This window comes from Nuphar pumila, chromosome 1, assembly GCF_984573655.1.
Source record: "Nuphar pumila chromosome 1, dmNupPumi1.hap1.1, whole genome shotgun sequence".
Classification (NCBI taxonomy): Eukaryota; Viridiplantae; Streptophyta; class Magnoliopsida; order Nymphaeales; family Nymphaeaceae; genus Nuphar; species Nuphar pumila.
Window position 1 is genome coordinate 167197618 of NC_143249.1, and position 13615 is coordinate 167211232.

Sequence of the window (13615 nt, forward strand, 5' to 3'; positions counted from 1 at the left end):
GAAGATGCCCGAAGCCCATCTACACACAGGTGGATCTAAGACATTTGGGAGCCACCTAAAGAAAATGGTAACTCATCAATATATAATATTAATTTTATAAGTATAGTTGCAAATTTATGTACTAAATCTTTTGTCATTTAACTTCGCAGGAAGCAGAAAAAGGAGGCAGTGTACCATATAAGGATGTGTTTGTAGAAACACATAAACGGAAGACCACGGGAGTCTTCGTATCAGAGAAGGCGAGAACGACAACGGTATGTATTAATTCTATTAATAATCATTGCAATATATATGCAAGTCATCATAATGTTATCATTAATTATTAATGAATACTTTAAACATTATTTTATAGGAGGCATATGAGCAACAAATGGTAGAGCGATATGGTGAAGACGCTACTTAGCATCCATCATTTGATCCTACAGCATGGGTGACTGCAGCAGGTGAACCCAAAAAAGGTCGCGTGTTCGGGTTTGGGAGTAATATGAACACTTCACCAGTTATTGGTTCTTCCAGTTACGGCTCACCAACTTCTTGCGCCGACATAAGCTCCAAGCAGCCGACTATTCTTTCCGGTGATGATGTACGCGAGATCATTAATGAATCACTGAATAACTACTTCCAATACACCGTCGCCCCCTTTCTCCGAAATGAGATCAAGGCCGCTGTTCAGGATAGGGGATCTTCGATTCCAGGTCCCTCTCAGGTATAATCACATATATAGTTTTTTTGACTATCTTAAAGCACATCTGAGCATGGTAGAATCACATATAGAGTTTTTCTAGATGCCTTAGAACACATATGAACATGCTATAATCACATATTCAATTTTTTTACTGCCTTAGCACACATATGAGCATGATAGAATCACATATATATATATTTAACTTTTTGTCTGTCTTAGAGCACATATGAGCATGATAGAATCACATATAAAGTTTTTTTGATTGCATTAGAACACATAAGCATGCTATAATCACATATTCAGTTTTTTTACTGCCTAAGAACACATATGAGCATATTATAATCACATATTCTGTTTTTTGACTGCCTTAGCACACATATGAACATGCTATAATAACATATAGAGTTTTTTAACTGCCTTAGAACACATATGAACATGTTATATATCATTTATGATAGAATCACATATAAAATTTTTGGCTTTGCCTGCCTTAGAGCACATATGAGCATGCTATATTCACATATTCAATTTTTTTACTGCCTTAGCACACATACGAGCATGATCGAATCACATATATAGTTTTTTGCTTGCCTTAAAGCACATCTGAGCATGGTAGAATCACATATAGAGTTTTTTTATATGCCTTAGAACACATATGAACATGCTATAATCACATATTCAATTTTTTGACTGCCTTAGCACACATATGAGCATGATAGAATCACTTATAGAGTTTTTTTATTGCCTTAGATCATACATGAGCACATGATAGAATCACATATAGTGTGTAATTTATTTCATTATATTTTGTTTATCAATACTGACTGTTCTTTTCTTGTGTAGGCTGCTAGCGATAATCAGGGTAGTGGAGCTGAAGGGACAGATAAAGACAATGAACAAGAAGACGCACAAAATCTTGGCGATGATTAGAGGACTGTGTTGAAGAAGTTCTATTTTTTTTATTTTTCCTAATTATAATTGTTGAATTGTAAATAATTAAACTTCTTAGTTTTAAGGTGGAACGATTAATTATTATAGATACTTGTTATATGAATTTTTTTGTGTGGTTTGTTTTTTATTTACAGGAAATATAAATTGTACAGGAAATATAAATTGTACAGTTCTCCGTAATTAATTTTTAAATAAATTTTTTTTGATTTTTTTTCGTTTTTGCGACGGATTAGCGACGGATGATTCTGTCGCTATTCATATTAATCTAGCGACGGCTTAGCGATGGAATTAAATCCGTCGCCACGCCGTGGTCGCCGTTTAGTACCGGCGGATTGGCGACGGAATATAGCGCTCGTTATTCCGTCGCAATTAGCGACGGACTTGGCGACGGAATTATTCTGTCGCCAGTTAGCGTCGAAATATTCGCGACGTAAGCATACTGTCGCCGCGTTGTCGCTAATCCGTCGCTAACATGGTTAGCGACGGATTAGCGACGGAAGGTGGTCGTCGCTAATCTACTGCTCTGTTGTAGTGTGTTAACATACGAATCAATTTGACTAAATCAATAATGAAAAGCAACATAACATACAACCGATATACCATGAAATACGGGCTGACGACGCTTACAGTCTGACTTGGTGCGTTGCTTTTAATATAACTGACGAAATCAGATATAGTCTGTTTGCAGCAAATATGTTGTTGTTAACGCACGTACACATGGCTTACGTATATAGAAAACTGCTACTAGTTTCATACTAACAAAATTACTGATCATGTTGTATTGTGCGAATTCACTGCGCATTCGGTTGATGTCCTCCAGGAGTGATTGACTAAGTTTTCGCTCAACTTCGTCGGTGGATGTTCGACTGAAATGAATGCGGACATTGCAACGAACGATATTGAAATTATATCATATAGTACACAAAAACAAATCGCAATAAACGGCATGAAAGAGACAGATTTTGCTGAACATGTAGACGATGTGTAGACAATATACCCATGATTCGCCATTGTTGGTCGTGTAGCTGTCTTCGTCTGCGTCACCGACCACAATTTTCTATGTTCGAGGGCGGATCGCCAGGTTTATGAAGGAACCATCGGTTTGATTGTTGCTGGTTCACGAAGTAGAAGACAAACACAGCTTCCAGTACTTGTGCGACTATTTATTACCTAAAAGATGTACTGCTCAACCAACATGATCAATGAATATTGTACGACAAATTAAACATTTATGGTTATCCGTTGGAACTGCGTAATTTGACTTCATATTTGTTGCATAGCGAGTTGTGGTTATCGCGGGAAAGCGATTTGTGCAGCAATACTCGGCCTTTGTAAAGGGTGTTAGTCAACACCGATTTGCGGTGTTAAACGATACTAGTATAACGCGATAATGAACGTTTGTTGATAAAAACCCCACAGATCGAAAAGATCCCACGGGTTGAACTACATAGCGATTGTGAGAAATTGTGGAGTACCACTCACACTTGCACTTCCACTGTTAAAGCGAACAAAGTTCCCCTGTACCAGATGAAGAGGTTTACTTACCTCTTAAGAAATGAAGTGAGGAAGAGAAAAGACACATTGAGTAGCCTTTTATTTATAATATATGGATACAACTTTTCACAAGATAATAATAATGAGCAAGGTTGCAATTTATAATATATGGATACAATTTTTTGCTTCTGCAGGAAGTCGATTGATGACATCATTGTATGGCGATTTGTGGTTATTGTTGAATAGCGATTTGTGGCATCGCAGCATAGTGATTTGAGGGTATTGTTCGACTGTCGATCTAAGCGGGATGAGAAAAGTTGTTCAAGTAAGCTTTTTTGGGGCATTGAGCAAGGGTGCGCTTCATTTTATGATCTAAGTAGGCTATCAACTGCATGGTGATAGCTTACTCAGATCATAAAATGAATCGCAACCTTTATCAATGCCACAAAAAAACTTACTTGAACAATCTTTCTCAGCCCGCTTAGCTTGACATTTGAACAATACCCTCAAATTACTATGTTGCGATGCCACAAATCGCTATTCAACGATAACCACAAATCGTCGTTCAGTGATGTCAGGAATCGACTTCCAGCGGAAGCCACAAATTGCTATCTCTCAATTTAAGCAAACCCAACAACGGACCACAAGTCGTCAATGACAAATCACTATAAAGTCTTAACAAATCCGACATTGTTGACTTCGGGTCATGCAAAGACGCATGACAACTACATTAATAGCCCACACGGGATTCCTGCGTCCCATACCTATCTGTCGAATGCATCAGAGCCTGTCATGAAAGAGAAAATATAAGACACTGTATTAAGTTTCACAACAAAAGCATACCTCCTCACAACATTGATTACATACCAAAAGACTTGTAAAACTCAAGCGATCGTTGCCGGAAATCTGGTCAGGAGGAATAAAGGTTTCAACGTTTGTTGGTACTTCTGTAGGGTATTACTGCATGTTGGACATTACACGAGTTAGATATTGACAAGCTTCACATAATGGGAAGCAATATAATGTCTTACATACCTGTTCATTCGAAGGGCTTTGTTGTTTTTTATTACAGGTTGGTTGTTTCTTAGTCCTTTTCTTGCCAACCAATTCTATTGCACCCTTTGCCCTCCGACGACTGCGATCAGAGGCAGGTTTTCTTTTGATACCCTTCGCTTCATGAATATGTCCATCATAATCAACAACGTTCACTACTGACTTGTTGAAGATAATGTTTATGCTTCGGGGCAACTTCTCGGGAGTGTCAAGCGAAACATGATTTTGACCTATGTTGTTCGATCCCATTATCTTCGACTAGTATTCATTCGCTGCAACGGACTTAATGTGAATTAACTCCATATTTTCAAGTAACTCCGTTGCAGCTTTTCTCACACATGCATAACCTTCTTCACTTCTCGATGCCAAATCAGCAACATGCATGAATGACCTACACAGTTGTTGGTAACGGGAGGCTATGTGGCACTTCTCGTCAACACCAGATTTACTCGCATTGTCCATAACGAGCATTTCAATCTTCGCGCGTCTCGTCCATCTTCGCATTACGTAAGACTCAGGTATTTCTTGTATCTTCTCTTGATTGAGTGCCTTTAATGCATGACAGCATAGAATACCTTTGAATTCATACATTTTGCACGAACATTCTACCCTTCCGTTGTCAACATTGTACGTGACATGTGCTTCTTGCCTTTCCTGATGCTTTTCGCCCTGAAAAAAATATGGTATTTGTGCATGTTCTTGGTTTGCGCGAGTTCTTCTATTTTGCAATTCATGACATGCAACACCTCTTTCTTGATCCATTCAAATACAGCTAGTGTATACAGAGTTGCAAGTCGCATCAATATGTTCATGCCAAAAGTTAGAAGTCGTGTATTGAAGCATCTCACGTCTTGTTCAAGCTCATTCTGTCTTAGACCGTCTATAAATAATTCATATTGTTCCATGAAACGAAACATTGTTAAACATGAATACAGGGTTTTCTTCAGGGTGGCATGCATAGATTCGCCTCTTTGTGTGCTTATCATACCTGCACAAAAGTATTGTCTTCCATATGCCAATGCCCACTTCTCTTTTTCTGCATATAAATTTTGTAACCACAGACAGTCAGTAAGGTCGTATGTCTTAATCATTTTGTCCCAATCTGACTTAAAGGTGACCTCGTCTACGCTATGAAGTACACACCTTGTAAACTTTTTGTCAAACTCTGTATTCTGATTAAATATGTGTCCTATGTTCTTTGCTGCATTTTGAAAGATATGCCACAAACATAGACGATGATGTGTATCTGGCCACACATGAAGCACTGCAGCCATAATTGCGTGATCACCATCTGTAAGTACAGTTTCAGGATGCTTCCCGTTCATTGCCTGTGTAAATACTCTGAACAACCACTCAAAGCTTTCCTTGGTCTGGTCATACACAAAAGCACCGCCTAATATACAAGTCTGTGCGTGATGGTTCACCCCCACAAACTGCGCAAATGGCCACTGTTCAGTATTAATCTTTATTGTAGTATCAAACACAAGCACATCATTGAAGCATTCATAATCTACTCTAGACTTTGAATCTGCCCAAAACATATTCACAGCATATCCATCTTCGTCCACTTGCATTGCACTAAAGAAACCATGTTCATTGCTTGATTTATTCTGTAAGTAACGAACCAAACAACATATTTCTCCGTTCTTCATGTTATCTGTCCTCTTCCTTCTCAAGTGGTTTCTTAGATCCAAAGGTGTGAATGGCATATTTTCGCGACCACCATCTATGCGGGTAAATAAATTGTATGTCTTTCTTGGTGCAATGCCGGCGCTATCGGCTATTTCAGCCATTGCAGCATGCGCTACAGTTACTTTACGATGTGACCTTAGCATAGGAGTCATAAATAATGCAGATAAATCATGATTATGATCACTGATTAAAGTACGCACGACAAATTTCCCATTCGGATGTCTTCTCAAAACCAATCTCGCCTGACATCCACATCTTGATTCTGACATGCTCCTTGTTGGATTTCCCATTGATTTCTTCCAACCTTGCTTGGAACAGACATATGTCTTTCTAACCAAGATACCCTGTGCATTTTTGGACCAAGAAAACCTTCTCACACTGAAGCCAACTTTTAAGGCATAATCATTGTAAAATTTATATGCATCTTCCTCGTTATTAAACTGCATTTCTTCTACAGGAACATAGTCAAGTGTAATTCCATGTACATTCTCAGTTCCTACGGTTTTATTAAGTGTACTAACATCAAAATCTACCTCATTATTGAATTGCATTTTTTCTCCTGGATCATTCAAGTGAAGTGTACTTACGTGTACATTCCCGGTGTCTACACTTTTATTATGTGCACTGTCATGGTAGTCTACCTCATTATTGAATTGCATTTCTTCTCCTGGATCATTCAAGTCAAGTGTACTTACATGTACATTCCCGGTGCCTACACTTTTATTATGTGCACTGTCATGGTAGTCTACCTCATCATTGAATTGCATTAATTCCACTGAAATATTCAAGTCAAGTGTACTTACGTGTACATTCCCGGTGCCTACACTTTTATTATGTGCACTCTCATAGTAGTCTACCTCATCATTGAATTGCATTAATTCCACTGGAACATTCAAGTCAAGAGTGGGTCTAATGCCTGCACCCTTCTTTTCATGTGCATCGTTAGTGCAGATGTTCAAATCTTCAGTTGCGTCATAAGTATAGATATTCAATTCTCCAGATCTTTCGATTGATTGAGCTACATCGTCTTTATTACAACCTGATGTTAAGCTCAACAATATTTTAAGCAATATATTAATTTGTGTTTGCAGCATAATAGCAAACAAATCAATATTAACTAACAAAACAGGAGTCTGTTACTAATACAACGGTTTGAGATACAATGCATATGATGAGTGAATGTAGGATACCTGATGGGGTAGAGGCCCTTCCTAGCATCTGCAAACAAGCATTCTTGTCAATAGGTCCCAGCGTCTTACAAATATTGATAAGTTTCCAACCTTCGTAAGAACAAGATCTACCTGCAATAACCAAACAATGCCTTAATGGCACACAAGACGATATGCCTTCTTCATCGATAGCATGATGAGATGGAAAGCTACTCACGCTTCCTTAATGACACTGGAAGGAATGTTTGTGCATCATTGCTTTCTTCCATGATGCCTAACGACAACAACAATGAAGAGAAGACAGTGGAATGTTTTATAAGCAATATATCAATTTGCGTTACCAAGCGGCATAGGTTTACTACGATTTAATTAGGATGCATAGAACAACGGATGCCACTAGGGTTAAGCAAGTCAAAGCAACGATTTAATGAATGAAAGTATCAAAGCAAGTGTGGTTTCATGTTTGCTTATACTGAGCATCGACTTGTCGCTTACCATGCCAATAAAATACACATGTCGTACATGTGTGTTGACGATAACGCTCTCATAATATCCACGAGGCTCTAAAGCGAGTTCAATAGAAGTCGCTGAGAGAGCAGCGATATGCATGCGAAAATCGCCCCGCCATGCGTGTAACGATGTGTTTCTGCATCCACACGTTTTCAAAGTCTGTGTACAAATATCTTACACATACATATTACAAAACATATAATATCTTACAAAACGATATGTATAGCGATTTGTAAGATATTGAAAATCGATACGGCAGTTCAGCATAATAACTTACAACTCGACGATACAAAACCATACTATCTAAAAGGTCGATAAATATATCGCACAATAAATTACAAATCGATAAGGAAGAACTTCAGCATAATAGCAAATAAATCGATATTAACTAACAAAACGGGAGTCTGTTACTAATACAGCGGTTTGAGATACAATGCATATGATGAGTGAATGTAGGATACCTGATGGGGTAGAGGCCCTTCCTAGTATCTGCAAACAAGCATTCTTGTCAATAGGTCCCAGCGTCTTACAAATATCGATAAGTTTCCAACCATCATAAGAACAAGATCTACCTGTAATAACCAAACAATGCTTTAATGGCACACAAGACGATATGCCTTCTTTATCGATAGCATGATGAGATGGAAAGCTACTCACGCTTCCTTAATGGCACTGGAAGGAATGTTTGTGCATCATTGCTTTCTTCCATGATGCCTAACGACAGCAACAATGAAGAGAAGACACTGAAATGTTTTGTAACACAAGGCAGGCACGAGCAGACGACAATGTGTTGTACAACAGGATAAAAAACAAGGCAGAAAGCTCGACTGGAGACGAAGGCAAAGTTTGGGTTGATAATGGGAGCAACTGTTACAGCAGATGGCGCAGGAGTTTAATGAATAGGGAACGTCTCCACTTTAAATGGTTAACATCAAACTTTCTGGATGGAGAACTTTTTTGTCCTTTTCTCGACCCGTTGTTTCACAACTTTTGAATGGAGGATATTTTTGTCATTTCCTCGAACCGTCATTTCAGGGCAAGAAAAGCAAGTAAGGGTGATTAAGTCTTTGCAAGAGCACCAGAGTCCGCTGCAAAGTTATGTCAACATACACGGGAATACGAGCCCCATGTGCATGAATACGTGGCGCTCATTCGATCCTCCGAACACAGACGTCGGATTCAGTGAATCATCGGGGGTGAACATACACCACCCTCTCCCCTATCCCATATGCTAAAATTTCTCATGGGGTAGTTCGAGAGCAGGAGAGCGACTTGGCCTCGATTCTCTTCTATTCCCGTCTGTATCTGGACATCGGAGTTCTAGTTTAACCAAGAGGGAATCTGCACACCTACTAGTCTGTCCCCATGTGCCTCTAGATAAATGAGACAGGGATTCTTCAGTCACTAGTGTTTTTTTAAAGGTGATTTGACATCTCCAAGTGTTTTTTGATGACAGAATCCTCTCAGAAAACTGGGTCATTGACTAGGGTCACTTCCCTGTGAGGTATGGATGGGGTCACGGACACCCAAGCTCCTACAGAGACCACCAGTTAAAGGCACTCGTATACCTGGTGGGAGTCGAACCCCCCAGTTTATGTCATTTAAGTTGTTCTTTATGTAGTACTTAAGTCTTCCAAAATTGAGATATATGCATTGCAGTTACCTGAAAATTAAACCTGTTAAACGTGAAGAGACAAACCGGCAAGACAAATTATTGCTTACATTGAACATAATTTGAAACGGTACTAATGTCCCCCCACGCCCACCAACTAGAGATGCACAACCAGCCAAGCTAGCTTGGGCTCGGCTCAGGCTCGACTCATTTAAAAAATAAATAAGCCAAGCTTGAACAAGGTTTCAAGCTCGGAACACAAATGAGCGAAGCTTGAACTGGCAGCCCAGCTAGAATAAGCTCGATTAGGCTCGGTTCATATAGTTATATAAAAAAATTAGATTTATATATTTATATATCTATATATTTTGTTCACATTCTTAACACATATGTGTCTTAACGGCAACTCATTTGTCTTTTGAAGAGATGTGAGTTCAAATCTCACTGTTTGCGTCTCTTTCAAAATAGCATTTTACACAAGTTTCAAAAAATTAAAAAACATTTCTAAATTAAAGGTTTTCAACTGCAGCCGAGCTGAGCCGTGCTTGACTCGAGCTGATCCCAAACCTGGTTGTTCAATCTCTGCTTGAGCTCAAGCCGAGCTTGAACAACCTGTTTTCCTTCGTGAGCCCAGCCGAGTCAGCTCAAGCTAAGCTCGAACCAAGCTTGTGTGCATCCCTACCACCAACTCTCTCTCTCCCTCTTTGCTAAATAGAAGTTAATATAATAATAGCTTACAGTAAACTGATAATTTTTTTTATAGGCACTGAATTGATAGTTACAGGCTTATATATCCACAGAAAAATGCACAACTGCACTACAAAATAAATCTTTTAGTATAAGAATTTACAGAGACAACCACCACACACAAACTACGAAAAAAAAGGCCAAACACTTGGTTTTAGACTATGTGACTATCGTGTTGAAGAATTCTTGGGGGAGAAGATTGAAAATGAGCGCCTTGGCGAAAAAATCCGGCGAGGTGAAAACATGCTTATGTGCCTCGGCGTCGCCAGCCCATCAATTGATTTGTAATCCAAGAGTGAGAATCCATGCTCCCCTGAATCCATCTTGCTGATCATGGTCCCACTGAAGGTGCTACACTTGACAATTTTCCCAAACCATGACGTCTTCTTAGACCCTGTCACAATGCTACCATTCATCCTCCCACAGAGGTACTCCTTTACTGCCTCTAGGCTCTGTTCTACCACTTCCATGGGAGGACTAACTAAAGGGTTCCCCTCAACAAATAGCTTCTTCAGATTCTTCAAACATCCAATTGAGTCGGGCAGGACCTTGATCTTGTTATAGCTAACATCCAACTCTTGCAAAGAGACCAATAGCCCAATTGAGTATGGAAGTGTAACCAAGTGCTGGAAGTTCTGGCTCACATTCAGAATCTGAAGATTTGCGAGGTTTTCAAGGTCCTCTGGTAAGGATCTAAGACAGTTGAGACGCGCGTCGAGCACGCGAAGCTCGGTGAGGTGCGAGGTGGAGTAGGGAAGGGCCACAAGCCTGTTTGAGTTCACAGAGAGCTTCTTTAGGTTCACCAGCTCAAATCCTATGGTGTCTGGTAGCTTGGTGAGCTTGTTGAAGTTGGCATTGATTTCTTCTAGTGCCCTGATAAAACCTCACAAAAAAAAAAAAGATACAAAGTATAGTTGAGGTTAAGGAAAGGTAGAGCCTAAAAATATGATCTACTAAAGACCTATAAGGTAGCCACAAAGAAAAAGACAAAGATAGATTGAGCACAAAGATCTCCATTAATGGAGACGAGGGGTCTCATCATTAATATGCCTGATGATAGTCCAAAGGCAATCCTTGTCTGATCTCGACCGTTGATTTCTTGTAATAAGAATAGTGGGCAATTTTCCATGCTTTGTGGGTATAGTGAAACCTTCAACCGAGGCCCCTGAGCATACGAAATCATCTGCTCTTAGTGGACAACAATAGTTTGGAGCAACGGTTTTTTTATTCCTTTGCTTTTGGGATATCCAAGGAAAAACAGTCAGCATAGACCCTCGGGTCATAGTGACAAATATGGCGAGATTTATGAAAAATCTTGCGATAATATCATGAGAAATTGCCTGAAAGTTTAAAACCACAATTTCTCACGAGATTTTCAAAGTATAATGAGATTTATGAAAAACATGTGAGATTTATCATGAAAAAACAGTGTATTTTTATTAATATTTTGTTATAAAGATTATTTTTTATAATTTTTAATTTATTTTTTTATTGTCGAGATTTTGCCGAAAAAAACACGATTTATGAAAAATTTTCAATTTCTCACGAGTTTTTGAAAAACTAGATTTTGCCGAAAAAAACGTTTGTCACTATGCCTTTGGGCAAGGGTCCCTTGGGAGTTTTATGCCTTTGAGATGATGACCTAGGTATGGTAGGCTGAGCCAGAATGATCAGGTCTTGATCCCATTTTTTCGAGTAATAAATAGAAAAAAAAAGGAAGAAGCAACTTTACTCCAAATTCATTGATGTAAAAACACCAAGTCCAGCTTGCCCACCAAGGAGCAGACACACACAAAAGGATGTGTACTCATCAGTTTCAAACTAATGACATCCCGTCAACTTGGTAATACACCTATCAAGGCAGCCCTAACGAGCGGAACGGTGTCTCCATTATTAATTTCATGGTTGCATTTCTCAGATCATTCTAGACCATCAATCTCTCCAACCGACCTTGAGAGATAGGGTGAAGCATAAATCTATTGGAGATTTATTCTCAACTGTAAAAAAAGTATATATTGGTAGCAGAAGAAGAAGAACAGAGGTGGAGAAAAGAATACCTGCAGTTCTCTATGGTTTTTGGTAATGATTCCAGAAGATTCCCAGAAACATTTAATATTTTCAGCTTGGATAAACACCCCATGGAATTTGGTAGAGTATTCAGTTGGTTTGAGTGCACATCGAAGACCACTAAATTGAGCAACCTTGCTGTGAGAGATTCTGGAATACTCTGTTACAAAATTATACCAAAATAAATTATATTTTCAACTTATGTGGAGAGAGAGAGAGAAAGAGAGAGAGAGATTCATTTTTTTTCTGTACCTCCAAATTGTTGTTAGAAAGATCCAGTTTGCTGATCATAACCAAGTTGAGGGAGTTTGGTATGGAATCAAGTGTTAATCCGCTAAGATCCACGGTCTCCAACTGATCCTCTGGTATTTGCTGACTCTTCCTTCCTGCTTTCTTCATTTCCACCCTCATCTCTCTCTTTCCTGAAATTTACACACCAAACTCTCAAACAAACAAAAATCACATGTACAAAACCACCATGCAACAAATTACCAAAAAAATAAAATAATCAGAAATCAAAAAAATATTTCTCTAAAAAAAGAAAAATCAAGTTGAGAAAACACGATCATGAACAAATTAAACCCGGTTCACATAACATGAAAATAAAGAGATCCCCAAGAAACCAGAAAGAAAAGAATACCTTGACCAGAAGCTCAAGAAACCAAGTTTTCCTTTTGATGGAAACACATTAGTTTTGCCAAAAAACCAAACATACACAAACTCACAAAACCATGAAATATGAGCAAAAACCAACTTCCTAAAATTAAAAGACTACCTAAAAAGTTGTCTCAAAACGAGAAAACGGAAGTATCTTCTCTTTAGAGAGAGAGAGAGACAGAGAGAGAGAGACTTACCTTCAATGCGAGATCTTCTGCAGACTCGGTTCCTCACTTTCGTGTTTGTCTCGAGCCCCAAAATCACCAATTTATTGCCTTCCCAAAGAAACGTACGGAGATGTACGATTGTTCCACGTGGCAAGCATGTTGACACGTAGACGTGATGTCACACCACTACCTTCCCCGCAGTACGAGCCGTAGGGGGGGAGGCGTACGTTACCACGTGGCTGACGCCTTTGAAGAAGTCAACGATTGGGATTCGATAAAACGGACGGTTGAGATTTACGAATACCGGGAATGCCGACGGAAATACCGCCTCTTTTTTCTACTTGCTGGGAAACGACAGATTGGGGCTCGCTTATTGCCGCAAATTACTCTGCAGTCCCTGAACTAGTGGGCTCGCTAGTAGGGATGGCAGTGGACCGGATGAAAACGGGGCCCCGCAACACTACGCCTCGCCCCAAACTGAGGATCAAGGTTAGGTAGGTTAAAATTCATCCCCGTGCGAAGAGGGAGGCAGGGATGGACTTATACTTTCTCTCACCCTGATCCCGGCCTTGCCTTACCCCGCCCTGCCTCGCTCTCGTTTGGACGGGGATGGAGGCGTGCAAGAATTCAGGTTTGGATTTTGAGATGAGGTGAGGGTGGAGACCTTGTCCCATGCCCCCGCCCCGGTCTACTGCCATCCCTACTCGCTAGAGGCTGAGTGGGTAGGTGGGTCAACTAGGCTTGACCGGAACTTGGTTTGGTTTTTGAGAGAGAGAGAGTGGACGGTTCTAACTAGCGACATATCCTTTCA

At 39.6% G+C, this 13615-nt stretch overlaps 2 protein-coding genes across 2 annotated transcripts; one reads left to right on the top strand and one right to left on the bottom strand.

Moving 5' to 3' along the window:
- The first annotated feature begins 352 nt into the window (after window positions 1-352).
- On the top strand, window positions 353-1792 carry LOC149851216 (uncharacterized). Its single transcript, XM_090014293.1, has 2 exons — window positions 353-706; window positions 1529-1792. The coding sequence occupies exons 1-2, from the start codon at window positions 485-487 to the stop codon at window positions 1613-1615; spliced, it is 309 nt and encodes a 102-aa protein (XP_089870419.1). The 5' UTR covers window positions 353-484; the 3' UTR covers window positions 1616-1792.
- Window positions 1793-9997: 8205 nt separating this feature from the next.
- Window positions 9998-12871, bottom strand: LOC149851217 (plant intracellular Ras-group-related LRR protein 6-like). The gene is made up of 4 exons (XM_090014304.1): window positions 12835-12871; window positions 12233-12402; window positions 11971-12140; window positions 9998-10786 (listed from the first exon to the last, which is right to left on the bottom strand). The coding sequence occupies exons 2-4, from the start codon at window positions 12389-12391 to the stop codon at window positions 10081-10083; spliced, it is 1035 nt and encodes a 344-aa protein (XP_089870430.1). The 5' UTR covers window positions 12392-12402; window positions 12835-12871; the 3' UTR covers window positions 9998-10080.
- Window positions 12872-13615: the final 744 nt, after the last annotated feature.